The sequence below is a fragment of the Dicentrarchus labrax genome, unplaced genomic scaffold, assembly GCF_905237075.1.
Source record: "Dicentrarchus labrax unplaced genomic scaffold, dlabrax2021, whole genome shotgun sequence".
Classification (NCBI taxonomy): Eukaryota; Metazoa; Chordata; class Actinopteri; family Moronidae; genus Dicentrarchus; species Dicentrarchus labrax.
Genome location: NW_026136713.1, coordinates 26,490,867 through 26,505,357, shown reverse-complemented (window position 1 = coordinate 26,505,357; position 14,491 = coordinate 26,490,867). Strand labels below are relative to the sequence as shown.

At 47.6% G+C, this 14,491-nt stretch overlaps 1 protein-coding gene across 1 annotated transcript; it reads right to left on the bottom strand.

The window, feature by feature from the left end:
• si:dkeyp-113d7.10 (formin-2) lies at positions 1 to 14,336 on the bottom strand. Its single transcript, XM_051419985.1, has 5 exons — positions 13,731 to 14,336; positions 3,148 to 3,507; positions 2,528 to 2,911; positions 469 to 710; positions 1 to 381 (listed from the first exon to the last, which is right to left on the bottom strand). Exons 1-5 carry the CDS (start codon positions 14,134 to 14,136, stop codon positions 151 to 153), a joined length of 1,623 nt encoding a protein of 540 aa, XP_051275945.1. The 5' UTR covers positions 14,137 to 14,336; the 3' UTR covers positions 1 to 150.
• Positions 14,337 to 14,491: the final 155 nt, after the last annotated feature.

The following is a 14,491-nucleotide window of genomic DNA, read 5'->3' as shown; positions in this document are numbered from 1 at the left end:
TGTCTTCAGGTTTTTGTTTGAGTGAATCAGTAAGTCCAGTTTCGGGTCCTGGACTCGGGTCCTGGACTCGGGTCCTGGACTCGGGTCCTGGACTCGGGTCTGGTTTGTGTTCAGCTTGTGTAGTTGATCCTGTTCGGGTTGAGGACGGGTTCAGTGCTGGGTCCGGATGTGGCTGTGGAGGCGGGTCGCAGAGGAGAACCTCTTCCCGCACTCCGAGCAGCGTAGAGCCGTGGCGGCGCCGCCGGGCGGGGACAACGAGGACGCCGTGTCGGTGGCGGCGTTCTCTGCGATGTGAGTCTGACGATGAGCTTTGAGGAGAGACATCCGACTGAACCTCCGACCGCACTCCTCGCACTCCGACCACACCCTCCGTCTCTTCTTCTGCAGAAACACACAGGAAACAGTCACTTTCATTTCAAAATAAAATTAACAAAATACATTTTTAATAAATAAAAAGTCCTCCCTCACCTTCCTCCCTTTGTCCTCCCCTTCTTCCTCTTCTTCCCCCTCCTCTTCCTCGTCCTCCCTGGTCGTCAGGGGTGACGGGCAGGTGCGGCCGGGCGGCTCGACGCCGTCTCTGCGGTCGTCGGTCGCCAGAGCGGCCAGCGTTTCGTTGGCGGCGGCGTCCTCGTCGTCGTCCTCCAGCAGCTGAGACGGAAGAGTCAGGAGACGATGAAGCATCGAGGCAGACGAGCGACGACCAGAAGACCCTGAAGACGGAGAGATGATGATCCTGATCAGTAATCAATACTCCCATTATTAAAGCATCAATCAACCTGATCAGCCTTCAGCAGTCAGCTAGTGTCTCTGTAGTGGAGACTAAACGTTATCAATGATCCATATCAGCAGTTTGAATCCAACTAAAAGCTCCCTGCACCAAACTCCCTTTAAGAAATATCACATTTTAACAATTCCTAACGTGTTCGTAACAACACGTAACTCTAGAAACACGAGCTAAAGGCCGTCATATGTCCACAGTCTGACTGTCAATACGGGATCAATATGACTGATATAACACGAGCTACAGGCCGTCATACAGTGGATATAAACAGTCTACACAGCCCTGTTAAAAGGTTTTTGTGATGTAAAAAAAGATAAATCATGTCCAAACTGTTTCCACCTTTAATGTAAAAACAAACTGAAATCTTTAAAAATAAAAAACTTACAATAACCTGGTTGCATAAGTGCGCACACCTTTAAACTAATAATTTGTTGAAGCACTTTTTGACTGTATTACAGCACTCAGTCTTTTTGGGTAGAAGTCAGTTAGTATGGTAATATTTGCCCACTCTTCTTTACGAAAGCGCTCTAAATCTGTCAGATTGCGAGGGCGTCGCCCGTGTACAGCCCTCTTCTGATCACCCACAGATGTTGAATGGGATTCAGGTCTGGGCTCTGGCTGGGCCACGTTCATCTTCTGGTGAAGCCGTGCCGTTTTGTTGATATGGATGTATGCTTTGGGTCGTTGTCGTGCTGAAAGGTGAAATTTCTCTTCATCTTCAGCTTTCTAAGGGAAGCCTGAAGGTTTTGTGCCAAAATAACTGATATTTGAACTGTTCATAATTCCTTCCACCTTGATTAAGGCCCCAGTGCACGATGCTGCCACCACCATGCTTCACTGTGGGTACGGTGTTCTCTGGGTACTTCAGACCATAACACATTTTCCCACATGCTTTTGGGAGACTTCAGCTGGGCTTTAATGTTCTTCTTTGCCACCCTACCCCATAGCCCAAATGTATGAGGAATACGGGAGATTGTTGTCACATGTAGTTCACAGCTCCTTTAATGTTGCTGCAGGGAAGCCTCCCTGACCAGCTTTCTTTTCGTCTTTTCATCAATTCTGGAGGGGCGTCCAGTTCTTGGTAAGGTCACTGTTGTGCCATATTTCCTCCACTTGATGACTGTGTTCACTGTGCTCCATGGTTTATCTAATGCCTTGGAAATTCTTTTGTACTCTTCTCCTGACTGATACCTTTCAACAATGAGATCCCTCTGATGCTCTGGAAGCTCTCTGCGGACCATGGCTGTCAGGAAAGTCCTACCAGAACAGCTGAACTTTATTTGGGATTAATCAGAGTCACTTTAATGATGGCAGGTATGTACTGACTACTATTTAACATGAGTTTGATCTGCCTCATCCCCAGTTATAAGAGGGTGTGCACACTTATGCAACCAGCTTATTGTAAGTTTTTTATTTTTCCACCTAAAAGATTTCAGTTTGTCTTTCCATTGAATTGTTTAGATTAAAGGTGGAAACAGTTTGGACTTGATTTATCTTTGTCTCATTTTTTTACATCACAAAAACATTTTAACAGGGCTGTGTAGACTTTTTATATCCACTTAACTTTTATTCTACTCTTAACGCAACCATCTGCATCATGTATATTTATAAATAAAATTATAAACCTTTTATTGGTTAGCAGTTAATTAATGTTTATTAATGTATCTAAGTTGTATAATATAATATAATGAGTTGTGTTGGCGCTGTCGGGCCTCCTTACAGGAGCTGAGGGTGAGGGGAGGTCACCTGTGGGGCTGAGGGGAGGTCTGGGTAAGGGTCTGGGTGAGGGTCCGGTGCTGGTTCCTCCCCCAGGGTTCCTCTGACCGTCTGCAGCCTCCTCGTCAGGAGAAAACACCTCCATGTCCTCCAGAGGAGTCCACCGGGGGTCCTGCTGGGGGGACGACGGGGACGGCTCCAGGGTCAGAGAGGGAGTCGAGACCGGCTGTACCTGCTGGGCCCCGACCTCACCCCGTCCTCTTCCTCCCACTCCTCCTCCTCGTTCTCCTCCTCCTCTTCCTCCCTCCAGCTCTTTGATCTGCCAAACGTCGCTGCAGAACTTCTGACCAAAGACCTTGTCCAGGATCGGGACCCAGTCCTGAGACACCGAGAGGACAGGGGGACGCTCCGGGTCTGAGGGAGGAGGGAGGGAGAGATTATAAAGGAGAGGAAGGAGAGGAGGAGGAGGGGAAGGAGAGGAAGAAGGAGGGAGATTATAAAGGAGAGGAAGGAGAGGAGGAGGAGGGAGGGAGAGAGGAAGGAGAGGTAGGAGAGACAGAGGGAGGAAGAGATTATAAAGGAGAAGTAGGAGAGGAGGAGGAGGAGGGAGGAAGGAGAGTTAATGATTGACTGCAGTTGGTTTTACTCACTGTCTCTCGCCGCCGTCTGTTTGGACACGGGAACCTCGGCGAGCTCCTCCCGGGCGTCCTCAGAGCCGCTGGGTGACACAGAGTCGTTCTCCGACCCCCTCCTCCTCCCTCCAGCTCCTCCTCCTCCTCCTCCTCCTCCACCACCACTTCCTCCACTTCCTCCTCCTCCTCCTCTTGCCTTCTCTCCCCCTCCTCCCCCACCTCCTCCTGCTCTGTCGGAGAGCCTCTCCTCCAGTAGACGCTGCTCTCTCTCCATCTTGGTGATCTCCAGCAGGAGGTCGTCGAATGAGGCCTCCACGATCTTCGTCAGCTCGCGAACCGCAAAGTCCAGGACCTGCTCCATGACCGACTTCAGCTGGTCTGCAAGGAGGAAGAGCACCATCACCACCACCATCATCATCACCCTCACCCTTTACTCTAGTAAAGACGGGGCAAAAGTAAATGGCTAAAACGATACACGGTTAGAAAGGTAAGGTAAATCAACCGAAACCATTACAGGATCATTTATATTGGTGGTTAAAGGGAATTTCTATAGAATGTTAGCATGGAAATCGTTCGGGTCCCAGCACCGGCACGTTAATAACTTAATGAACATCCTCGAATCTACAAGGTCTAAATAAAGAACAAACTGTGGTAGATACAGTTTAATAAAGTTTATAAAGTCCGTCCTCACTCAGTAAAACAATGAGTCTGGTGATATTGTGGTTATTAGTTCAGTGGTCAGCTGATCTGTAACATTAACGACACAGTTTATTTTATTCCCCCCCCCCCCAGTGGGTTCGTTACCCTACAGATGGGACTCCCATACATCCTCCTCTTCCTCTAAAAAGAACTACGACGTTACATTAATGTTGAGAAACTACAAACATTAATCTGAGCGCACACAAACAAACAAACAGCCTCAGTAATCTGTTCAGTGTGTGTGTGTGTGTGTGTGTGTGTGTGTGTGTGTGTGTGTGTGTGTGTGTGTGGGCGCAGATGGCGACACTAACGTCCACATTACTCACAGATTAGAGGCTCACTGAGACGGATTAATAATCAGAAGCAAGAGAAACTCCACAATGTGACACCACAGTAACAAACAACAACAATAAACGACTCTACGTTATACTCTGTTTGCTCTCCACTCTTTAGTTAATGATTTCATATCGGTTATCAGCCGATCAATCAGAGTTCCCAACTTATTAACGAGTCATTTTCCAGGAGTTTCAATGACTGCTACCAGTATCAGTAACATCATCACTGTGTTTGTCAACCATCTGATCATTAATATATTAAACACTGTAAACAAACCAAAGAGCTAAAACAAACACTTCCAGGATATTTGGGTCATTTTAATCCATTTCAAGCTGTTTCAATGACTGGAAATCTAGTCTCTAAATTTCCAGGTTTTCCAGGAACCCTGATAAACATTCAATGACATCCTTGGACTTTACATTTGATCTATTTCCTGACTGTTCTGAGATCAGCTGATTGATTGTGTGTTCGTACAGTAGAATAATGTAACTGATCTACAGTCAGCCTCTCTGTGGGAACTTCTTTAAATAAACTTCACATGGACTACAAATCAGTCGGCCAGAGAACTACAACCGACGTGTTTCAGGGTCGTGACCCCGAAGCTTCACAAATATCTGTGGGTCATGTGATCCAGAGAGACGCCACAGAGTCTCGTTATCGGGTCCAGTTCAGACATCAGACACCTTCCAGTCTGCTGCTTCCTGCTGCTCTCCGATCACTGTTATTGATCAGAAGTGATACCGGGTCTACACCGATACTTTAAACCGCCACCGGTGACTTAACGGATACAGAAACTGACAGTTTACGACATTAAAGAACAGGTTTTCTTACTGCTAATAAACAGAAGGGATTCTGGGAAAACAACGGCGTCGTCGGCAGAAAGTATGTTCGAGGTTTTAATGGAGATTAAATGGACTTTGATATTTAATTAATTAATTAATCAAAAGACTAAAATGTAAAGATAAGTAATGTTGTGACAGCTGTGTTTATCAGAGTTCCCTCTCTTTTTCACAAATCATTTTCCAGGACATTTTCCAGGACCTTTCCAGGACATTTTCCAGGAGTTTTTCTTGACTATACAGGACAAACGCTCATATAAGCTTCAGTTTCAGACAAACTGACAGCAACAGTTCAAATCAAGAACATTAATCTTCTACAAAGTTAAAGTGTTCATTGTATGTACAGTTACTGGATGTCAAAGATTTCCACTTTACATCTGGTAATAAAGTTTATCCTCCACACAAACACAAAAACCTTAAGTTTACGTCGGTGATCTGAGGGACTAAAATACTAAAAGACATTTCCAGGATTATTTCAGGATATTTGGTCAACTTCCAGGTTTTCCAGGATGTGTGGGACCTCTGTTAATGTCCGACTGCTCTTTGTAGCTTCAAGTCTCAATAAAAGAGGGAGATGAGAAAACTGAGCCTTCATATCTCCACACATGTGCGGTGGCGGCGTGTTCACAGCTGTGGGAGAGAACAAACGTCCTCGCTGTGTCTCCTCCGACTCTCTGATCTCAGGACGTTAATCACAGATAAGAGCTGATCTGAGAGCAGATCACATTGGAGTTCCCCCTTTAATGAGCCTCATTATGAACTTAATGATGATTAACAACATCAGACGCTCGCTGCATTTCTGTCCATCGGCTGGAAGCCTGAAGACGTCTGACGATGGAGACGTGACGAAGAGGAGGACGACCTCCTCTGTGTGTGTGTGTGTGTGTGTGTGTGTGTGTGTGTGTGTGTGTGTGTGTACTATTTGATTACCGCGGCAACAAACAACAAATCCTCTCAAAATGGCTGTCGTTAGTTTCTGAGGATCAGAGGACCACAAAGAGACTTTAATCATCAGCACGCACACATCGTCCCGCCCGCCGCTCGTTACAGCACGGCGCCACCAACTGACAGCCTGGAGGATTACCGTAACACTTCTAGTAACAGTCCCAAATACAGGCAGGTCTCATTTACTAGCCGGGTCTGTGAGGATGAATAAAACCTGTTAAAGCCTGAGTGAGGGTTTAAGCTGCTTAGATCTCCTCCACAGATATTAATGTATAAAGTGTCAGTATGGACTCTGCACATCGGTCAATCCTTCATTTGACTGAAACTATCAACACCAAAGTATAATTCACTCATAAAGTCAGTGCGGTCTGTGTCCGTCCCTCCGTTATTTATATCCTTTAGTCCGTCAGGGTCCATTGATCAGAACAATCAAAGGCTTTCATTAACATGAATCCCAGTTGTGTTCTGTTGCTGTCTGTAAACCTGTGTTCACATTCAGAGCTCAAACTGAAGCTGTTCGTTGTTGATTTACTGAATGAAACTTGGAGACAGTTAACGACGTTAAAGAACAGGTTCTTATTGCTAATAAACAGGAGGGATTCTGGGAAAACAACGGCGCCGTCGGCAGAAAGTATGTCCGAGGTTTTAATGGAGATTAAATGGACTTTGTGACGTAGCTGACGGCGTCGGCGATGCTTTCAGGGAGCAGGTAAACTATCCAACTACAGCCCGACTGATGGAGGAGTATCCAGTAACGTCACTAACCAGCAGCCATTCTGATCATTTAATAAATGATTAACTGTTTAATGAAGATAAACACCAACCAGTCTACTCTCAGTTTGAACTGTCGGTGAAACAACAGACTTTATTTATATAAATTCATTTTACCTCAATAACTTCCACTGATGAGACTTCCTGTGTGCGGAGGATGAATCAGAAGAATACTGTGGCAGGGAAAGGTAATTCATTCATTAAAAATCGTAAACCGGTTTATGTTTAGGGTTTGATTAATGTTGTTAGACTGCAGTGGGGGGGCGGGGGGGCGGTCTAAGATCTCTACGGGGGTTCATTTAATAACTTACACAAACAGAAGCACTCCTCCTCCTCCTCTCAATCCTTTGTCTCTCTCCACAGCGAGCAGACATCGCAGTCAAAGCATAGCCTAGTTTCAGTGTAAAGACCCCCCCATGAGCAGGCTGACCTTTGACCTGAGCGTGTCGAGGCCACGGCCTCATTATCTCGCTGTCTGCATCACTGCGCCATTGTTCCTTCGCAGTCTGCAGCTCCTGCAAACGGACCGACCTCGTTACTGTAACCAACACATATTTAACACTGCAGTCTTTAGCTGAAGCTAGTTAGCAGGAAGATACACCCCCCCCCCAATAACCTGTCTGTCTGGCAGTAAATCTGAAGTACTGCTCCTCTCACTGCGAGCCCCGACAGTAAATCATTTCAATCATAGAAGAGTGACAGACAGTTTAAACCTCTATCAGTGGTTTACAGGCTGCTGATGGTTTTACTGCGCAGTGTTTGTTTTATTCTCTTCTTTATTCTAAAGCAGTGGTTCCCAACATGGGGGTCACCAGAGCTTCATGGGGGGGGGGGGGTCTTCATCTTGAGGGATGTAAGTAAAGTTATAAAATAAACACGTCTTCTGATATCTCAGCATTCAGTTTATCTCTGTGGATTAAAACCAGGTGCAATAAAGAAATCTTAGACAGTAATAGTGGTCGATGGCTGATACATTACGCTGATAACAAAGTCCTCTATCATTCTGTTATATTATACGGGGAATTCAGGTTAATGTTTACAGCAGGAAGCACTACAGTGATCATACAGGACTAACAGCTGACATCCACGGCCGCCTGCAGTCTGAATGAGTCTGAAGTCTGAGTCCGAGCACAGTCAACTTGGCTTGATTTGATTCTGACAGCACCAATATCTGGGATGGATTAACTACAGACAGTGCGCAGTGAGACAGTGCGCAGTGAGACAGTGCGCAGTGAGACAGTGCGCATTGTCAGCCACATTTATAAACTTAATTTAAAAGGATTTCTGAGGGATGAATTGTGTCTCTTTATATATTTATACATTCTGTGTTTCCCTCCTTTCACCGGTCGGTCTGAACGACACCGTGTGCTGGTGTTCGAGGATTCTCCGCGGTGGACGGACTCACCGACGAGCAGGTACCAGTTAGCCACAATGTTAGTTAACAATGAGCACGCAGGGGAACGTTAGAACAGCAGCTGTCTGCTTACTGACCCGCTGGGGAGTTTTACTCAGTGGCATGTTCGTTAGATCCACACTGAAGACTTTAATAATCAATGTATTTATTCTGATCAGTGATCTTCATAGAGTCTGTCTGTCTGTCTGTCCATCTCTCTCCTCTGTCTGTCTCTCTCCTCTGTCTCTCTCTCTCCTCTGTCTGTCTGTCTGTCTCTCTCTCCCTCTGTCTCTCTCCTCTGTCTGTCTGTCTGTCTCCTCTGTCTGTCTCTCTCCTCTGTCTCTCTCCTCTGTCTGTCTCTCTCCTCTGTCTGTCTGTCTGTCTGTCTCTCTCCTCTGTCTGTCTCCTCTGTCTCTCTCCTCTGTCTCTCTCCTCTGTCTGTCTGTCTGTCTCTCTCCTCTGTCTCTCTCCTCTGTCTGTCTGTCTCCTCTGTCTGTCTGTCTGTCTGTCTGTCTCTCTCCTCTGTCTCTCTCCTCTGTCTGTCTGTCTCCTCTGTCTCCTCTGTCTGTCTGTCTGTCTCCTCTGTCTGTCTCTCTCCTCTGTCTGTCTCTCTCCTCTGTCTGTCTCTCTCCTCTTCTCCTCTGTCTGTCTGTCTCCTCTGTCTCGTCTGTCTGTCTCCTCTGTCTGTCTCCTCTGTCTGTCTCTCTCCTCTGTCTGTCTCTCTCTCTGTTCTGTCTCCTCTGTCTGTCTCCTCTGTCTCTCCTCTGTCTGTCTGTCTCCTCTGTCTCCTCTGTCTCTCTCCTCTGTCTGTCTGTCTCCTCTGTCTCCTCTGTCTGTCTCCTCTGTCTGTCTCCTCTGTCTGTCTCTCCTCTGTCTGTCTCCTCCGTCTGTCTGATTTCAGGAGCAGATGTTTGTCTCCTGGTTGTTCAGGTCAGGATGTGATTGGCTGTATCGGTGTGATGTCACCATCTGTCCTGAGATCCTCTCTGATGATGATGATGATGATGATGATGTCGTGTCGGTGGCCTGGTTTTTCCAGGAGGGAGGGGGGAGGGCGAGTGATGATGATTTGCGTGTCAGCTGTGTGTTTGCATTCAGTGCGCAAATGTGTGCATGCATGCGTAAGTGTGTGGCAGCCTGCGGCCTTTCTCATGTCTCTGCATGTGTGTGTGGGTGTGAGAGAGTGTGTGTGTGTGTGTGTGTGTGTGTGTGTGTGAGAGAGTGAGAGAGAGAGTGTGTGTGTGTGTGAGAGTGAGAGAGAGAGTGTGTGTGTGTGTGTGTGTGTGTGTTGGGAGAGAGGAGTGTGTGTGTGTGTGTGTGAGAGTGAGAGAGAGTGTGTGTGTGTGGTGAGAGAGAGAGAGAGTGTGTGTGTGCGAGAGAGTGAGAGAGAGAGTGTGTGTGCGAGAGAGAGAGAGAGAGAGAGAGAGTGTGTGTGTGAGAGTGAGAGAGAGAGTGTGTGTGTGTGTGTGTGTGTGTGTGTGTGTGTGTGTGTGTGTGTGTGTGTGTGTGTGTGTGAGAGAGAGAGGGGGGGGAGAGAGAGAGAGAGATAGAGTGTGTGTGTGTGTGTGTGTGTGAGAGAGAGAGTGTGTGTGTGTGTGTGTGTGAGAGAGTCGTGATCGCACCCAAACAATCACTCAGCAGTGTCTGAATGCAACAGTCAGTCCTGTTCTGATGGATCAACTCTCTGACCACAAAACCTCTCACTCACTCACACACACACTAAAATAAACAGAAATCAACCAGCAGCCATGTTATTGATCACTCAAACATTGCTCTAAGAGAGAGACAGGAGAGAGAGAGAGACAGGAGAGGGGTGAGGTAGAGCAGTGACGGTGTAGAGTTGGTGATCGAGGTATAGAGTATTATAGTAATCACATTACTGGAGGAATCGTTGCAGTGTTTCATTCACTCACTCTAACAGACGTTTGTACGAGAGTCTGAACCCAAACTGACAACAACAACAACAACAACTCCACTCATTAAATAATGCAAGTAATGTAAATGTGTAAGTCAGTGTGTATTCAGCTTTATTAATTAACCCTTGATCAATACATTAAAATAACCTCTCCTCTCTGTGTTCAGTCTGTGTGATAAGAGGAGAATGTAACAATACATAAACAAATGCATATTAACTGCACGTTCAATAACGGTACAGGTCCTCATTGTTTGCTACTACAGACCCTACAGAGGTCACATCCTCACTTTAACTTATAACTAATGTGTTCAATATCCACCCACCAGCGTCAGTGTGATGTTTCTACTCGGGATGCACGATATATCGCCATTAATATCGGTATCGGCCGATGTTTGTCATTTTTTAACATATCTGCATCGGTCCGAAGAGTAAAATTGGGCCGATATCCACAACCGATGTATATCCTCTAGTTGCTGTTTGTGTGTCGGGAGAGGGAGGAGGGGGGGAGAGGGAGGAGGGAGGAGGGGGATTTGGCCATGTGTGTTTGTTGGGGCACGCGACAGTGGCAGCACAGGATTGTGGGATGTTAAACTGAAGAGGAGAAAAAATGTCAGCGGTGTCAAAAGAAGACACTCTAAAAGCAGTATGCAACACCTGCAAAGTCGAGGTAATGCGAGGAGGATGCCGCGTCAAGTCATTCAACACAATAAATTGAATATGTCATTTGAAAACCCGCCACCCAGAACTACACCAAACAATTACAGGAATGCTGCTAACGTTAGCCAGCAGGCAAAAACAAAAGCAGCTGCAGCCGGGAGCCCGATACAGCAGGCACTCGACCAGACCAAGGAATCTGCCCAGGACAGCGCAAAAGCCAGATCAATAACCAACAAGGTAATGGAAATGATTGCTCTCGACAACCAGCCATTTTCCCCAGTGGAGGACCGAGGATATCGGTTGATGGAGCAGATTGAACCCCGCTACAGACCGACGTCTCCCTCCCTGCTTGGTACGAAGTCGTGACCACAAACTGTTGGACAGTGTGACTGACATTAGCTTCTCTACGGATATATGGAGGATGTTGAGCCGTACTGCTCAGCTGCATTCGACTGCATGTTTGCTACGAGGAACATTACAGTGCACGTTGAAGAAACGTGCACTAACAGTCAGGACTTGTTTTGGATATTTTGATTTAGCCTTTTTCACAGATTTGAGTTTAACTGGAGTTTACAGAGCTGAAAACATGTTGCCATGGATACTGGCATGTTTGATAGGCGGTAGAGGTTGGTTACTTATGTTCTATGGTAGCTCTGTAACTTTGTTATTTGGAAGTAAAATACGTTCTGAAAATAAAGGAAGACATTCAAAAATTCAGTTTGCATGATTTTCAGTCCGAACTAAATTTTATCATCTCAGAAACCTTTTCTAAGAAACATATCGATCTCGGTAAATATCAGTTATCGGCCATAACAGCAAAATTAATATCGGTATCGGCCAAAATGTTCATATCGGTGCAACCCTAGTTTTTATTGTGTAACTCTGGTTCCTATCCCTATCTGTAAACAATCAATACAACCAATAACACTGATCGTATCAGCCTCTCGTCCTCCGATGTGTCGGCTAACGCAGAGAGCTTTTATATCGGCGGCTGAAGCTGATATATGTGCCCGAGTTTATAATGCCAGCCGGTGAATCGGGAAGTTAATCTCACTGTTAGAGCTCCAGAGACGATAACGTGGACGTCCTGATGTGTGAAGCTGTTCAATAACTGATAGTTTAACTGGTTGATGACTTTATGACTTTATGACTTGCTGCTGGTGCTAACGGTTGTCCAGTAGAAATGTTTATTATGCTTCTGATAATGTCTGTTAATGATAATGTTAGTAATTATCATTATTTATTGATTACTGAGGTTAAACTCCCTCGCAGCGCTTTCTGGGCATCGAACCACCAAATACTGAATAATCCTAATTAAAGACAAAGTTACTGAATCTCACAGAAACAGATGTTCTCGTGCTCGGGTCGATTCCCTTCAGCACGAAACAGAAAGCACTCCAACCCGATTATCCTTTTCTGTCTCCTCGTATTCGATCAGGCAGCAGGTACCGACCTGTCGCAGGTACCGACCTGTCGCAGGGACCGACCTGTCGCAGGTACCGACCTGTCGCAGGTGCCGACCTGTCGCAGGTACCGACCTGTCGCAGGTACCGACCTGTCGCAGGTACCGACCTGTCGCAGGTACCGACCTGTCGCAGGGACCGACCTGTCGCAGGTACCGACCTGTCGCAGGGACCGACCTGTCGCAGGTACCGACCTGTCGCAGGTACCGATCGACAGGAACTCCAGCACCGAGGCGGTTTTCGGTACCGGCGTCCCGGGACTGAGTCAGTTAGCTTAGCTGACCGAGCTAACGGCAGTTAGCGGTTAGCTACCGATCAATCGGTCCATCAGAAACTCTGTAACCGACCTCGGTGCTGTAACGTTGTTCACTGACGGTCTCCGAGGCCGTGTTCGATTCCCGTTCGGCTGCTGAGCCCGGTTCTGAAGCCCGCTAACGGCAGATACAGTTAGCAGTTAGCTACTTTAGCTAAAGCTATCGCTCCAACCCTAATCCTAGCTAATGTAGCTCTACAGTAAGCTAACGCGCTAATGTAGCTCTACAGTAAGCTAATGAGCTAATGTAGCTCTAATGTAGCTCTACAGTAAGCTAACGCACTAATGTAGCTCTACAGTAAGCTAACGCGCTAATGTAGCTCTAATGTAGCTCTACAGTAAGCTAACGCGCTAATGTAGCTCTACAGTAAGCTAACGAGCTAATGTAGCTCTAATGTAGCTCTACAGTAAGCTAACGTGCTAATGTAGCTCTAATGTAGCTCTAATGTAGCTCTACAGTAAGCTAACGTAGCTCTAATGTAGCTCTACAGTAAGCTAACGGAGGCGTTTGATTGGACGCAGCATTAGGAAACGCCCCCGACAGGATGAGTCATCAAATACTGGACCAGGACTTCCTGTTGGACATTTGAACATTATTTTGGGTTCGTGGGAACTTTACGCCGTCTTACAGACGATCTCTGGACGCGTTCGTGTTTCCGACTCCGTAAATAAAGTCGCTGAATAATCTGAAGATTCTTCGCCCCGTTGTATCTTTGTCCTCCTCTTTTCTTCTCCAATCAAACGCCGGTGAACCTCAGTGTGCCGGGTCGGCCTCACCGTCTGTACAATGCTCTTACAGTCCTCTTTGTCCTGCCCCCCCCCCCCACTGCAGAGCACATTAAAGCCGGGCTCTTCTGTTGTTATAAGTTCTCAGTGTTTGTGATCTGGATTATTGATCACACTGTTTGTGATCTGGATTATTGTTTCAGTGGATCTGATGTTATAATCTTTACATTGGGCTTCACCTCCACTCTGGCCCAATTAAACCCCCATTAAAAAGTTGCCCTGACCCATTTCAGGCTCCGGCTCAGTGTTTGCGCACACTGAGGCTTCTTTGTCCTCCTGAACATATATTTTATATATTTTATCACCTGCAGGCCTCACTTTCTCTCTTTCTCCCATAAACCCTGAGAGGCCTTGCTCCGTTACGCAACCGGCAGCAGCGTGCTGTTGGAGGCTCTCTGAGGGAGGAGTACTCCTGGACAACTGCTTGTTTGCGTGTCTGTGCGTGAATATGCGTGTGTGTGTGTGTTGTGTAACGGCTGCCTACCCACGACTCGTCCTCTCTGCTCCAGGCGGCGTGTGTCGGTGGGCAGGCCGTGCTCGGTGCCCTGCCCTCCGGGAGGGGGCTTATACTCGGGCTTTGTTCTGCCGCCGTCCGCCCTCTCGTCCCCCGCCGTCGTCGTCGCCTTCCCCGCCGCCTTGTTCTTACCAGCCACCGGAGAACCTCCTCCACCGTCCGCGGTGTTGGCGTTGGCTCGGCCCCGGTTCTCCCGGTTCTGCAGCTGGAGGCGGAGCCGGCGGTTTTCTTGCTCCTTCACGGCCGTCTCCAGCAGCAGCGTGTTGAGGCTCGAGCCCACCGTCTTGCTTATTTCCTGGACGGCGAGCTGAACGACCTGCTCCAGCACGGACTCCAGTTGGCCCTGGAAAAACGAAATGTACACGGCCCCGTTCATGTTTTCGCCCCCTCCGATAAGAGGGCTCTCTCATTCTTCTGTACCCGAGCCCCAGCCCACCCCCCTGCCCTGTCTCCCCGACGGAAAACTGGGTAATAATCGGCCCCGGGGTCGCTCGGCTGTTCCGGCGGCTGCTCGGCTCTTCTCCTCCGGTTGCTGCTGCTCCCTCCGCCTCGGCGCACCTCGCGTGTTCAGCCCCTCCGGAGGCTGCCGGAAAGACCCGAGTAGAGGCGCAGCAGCATTTTCCCGCCCACATGTCTTGGCCCGCGCGCGTCGTGCACGCTCGCGCCCTTGCAGTCAGCCGCGCCATTTTGGCTTTCAGAAAATAACAAGAGTGTTTCCCAAAACGTGAGGA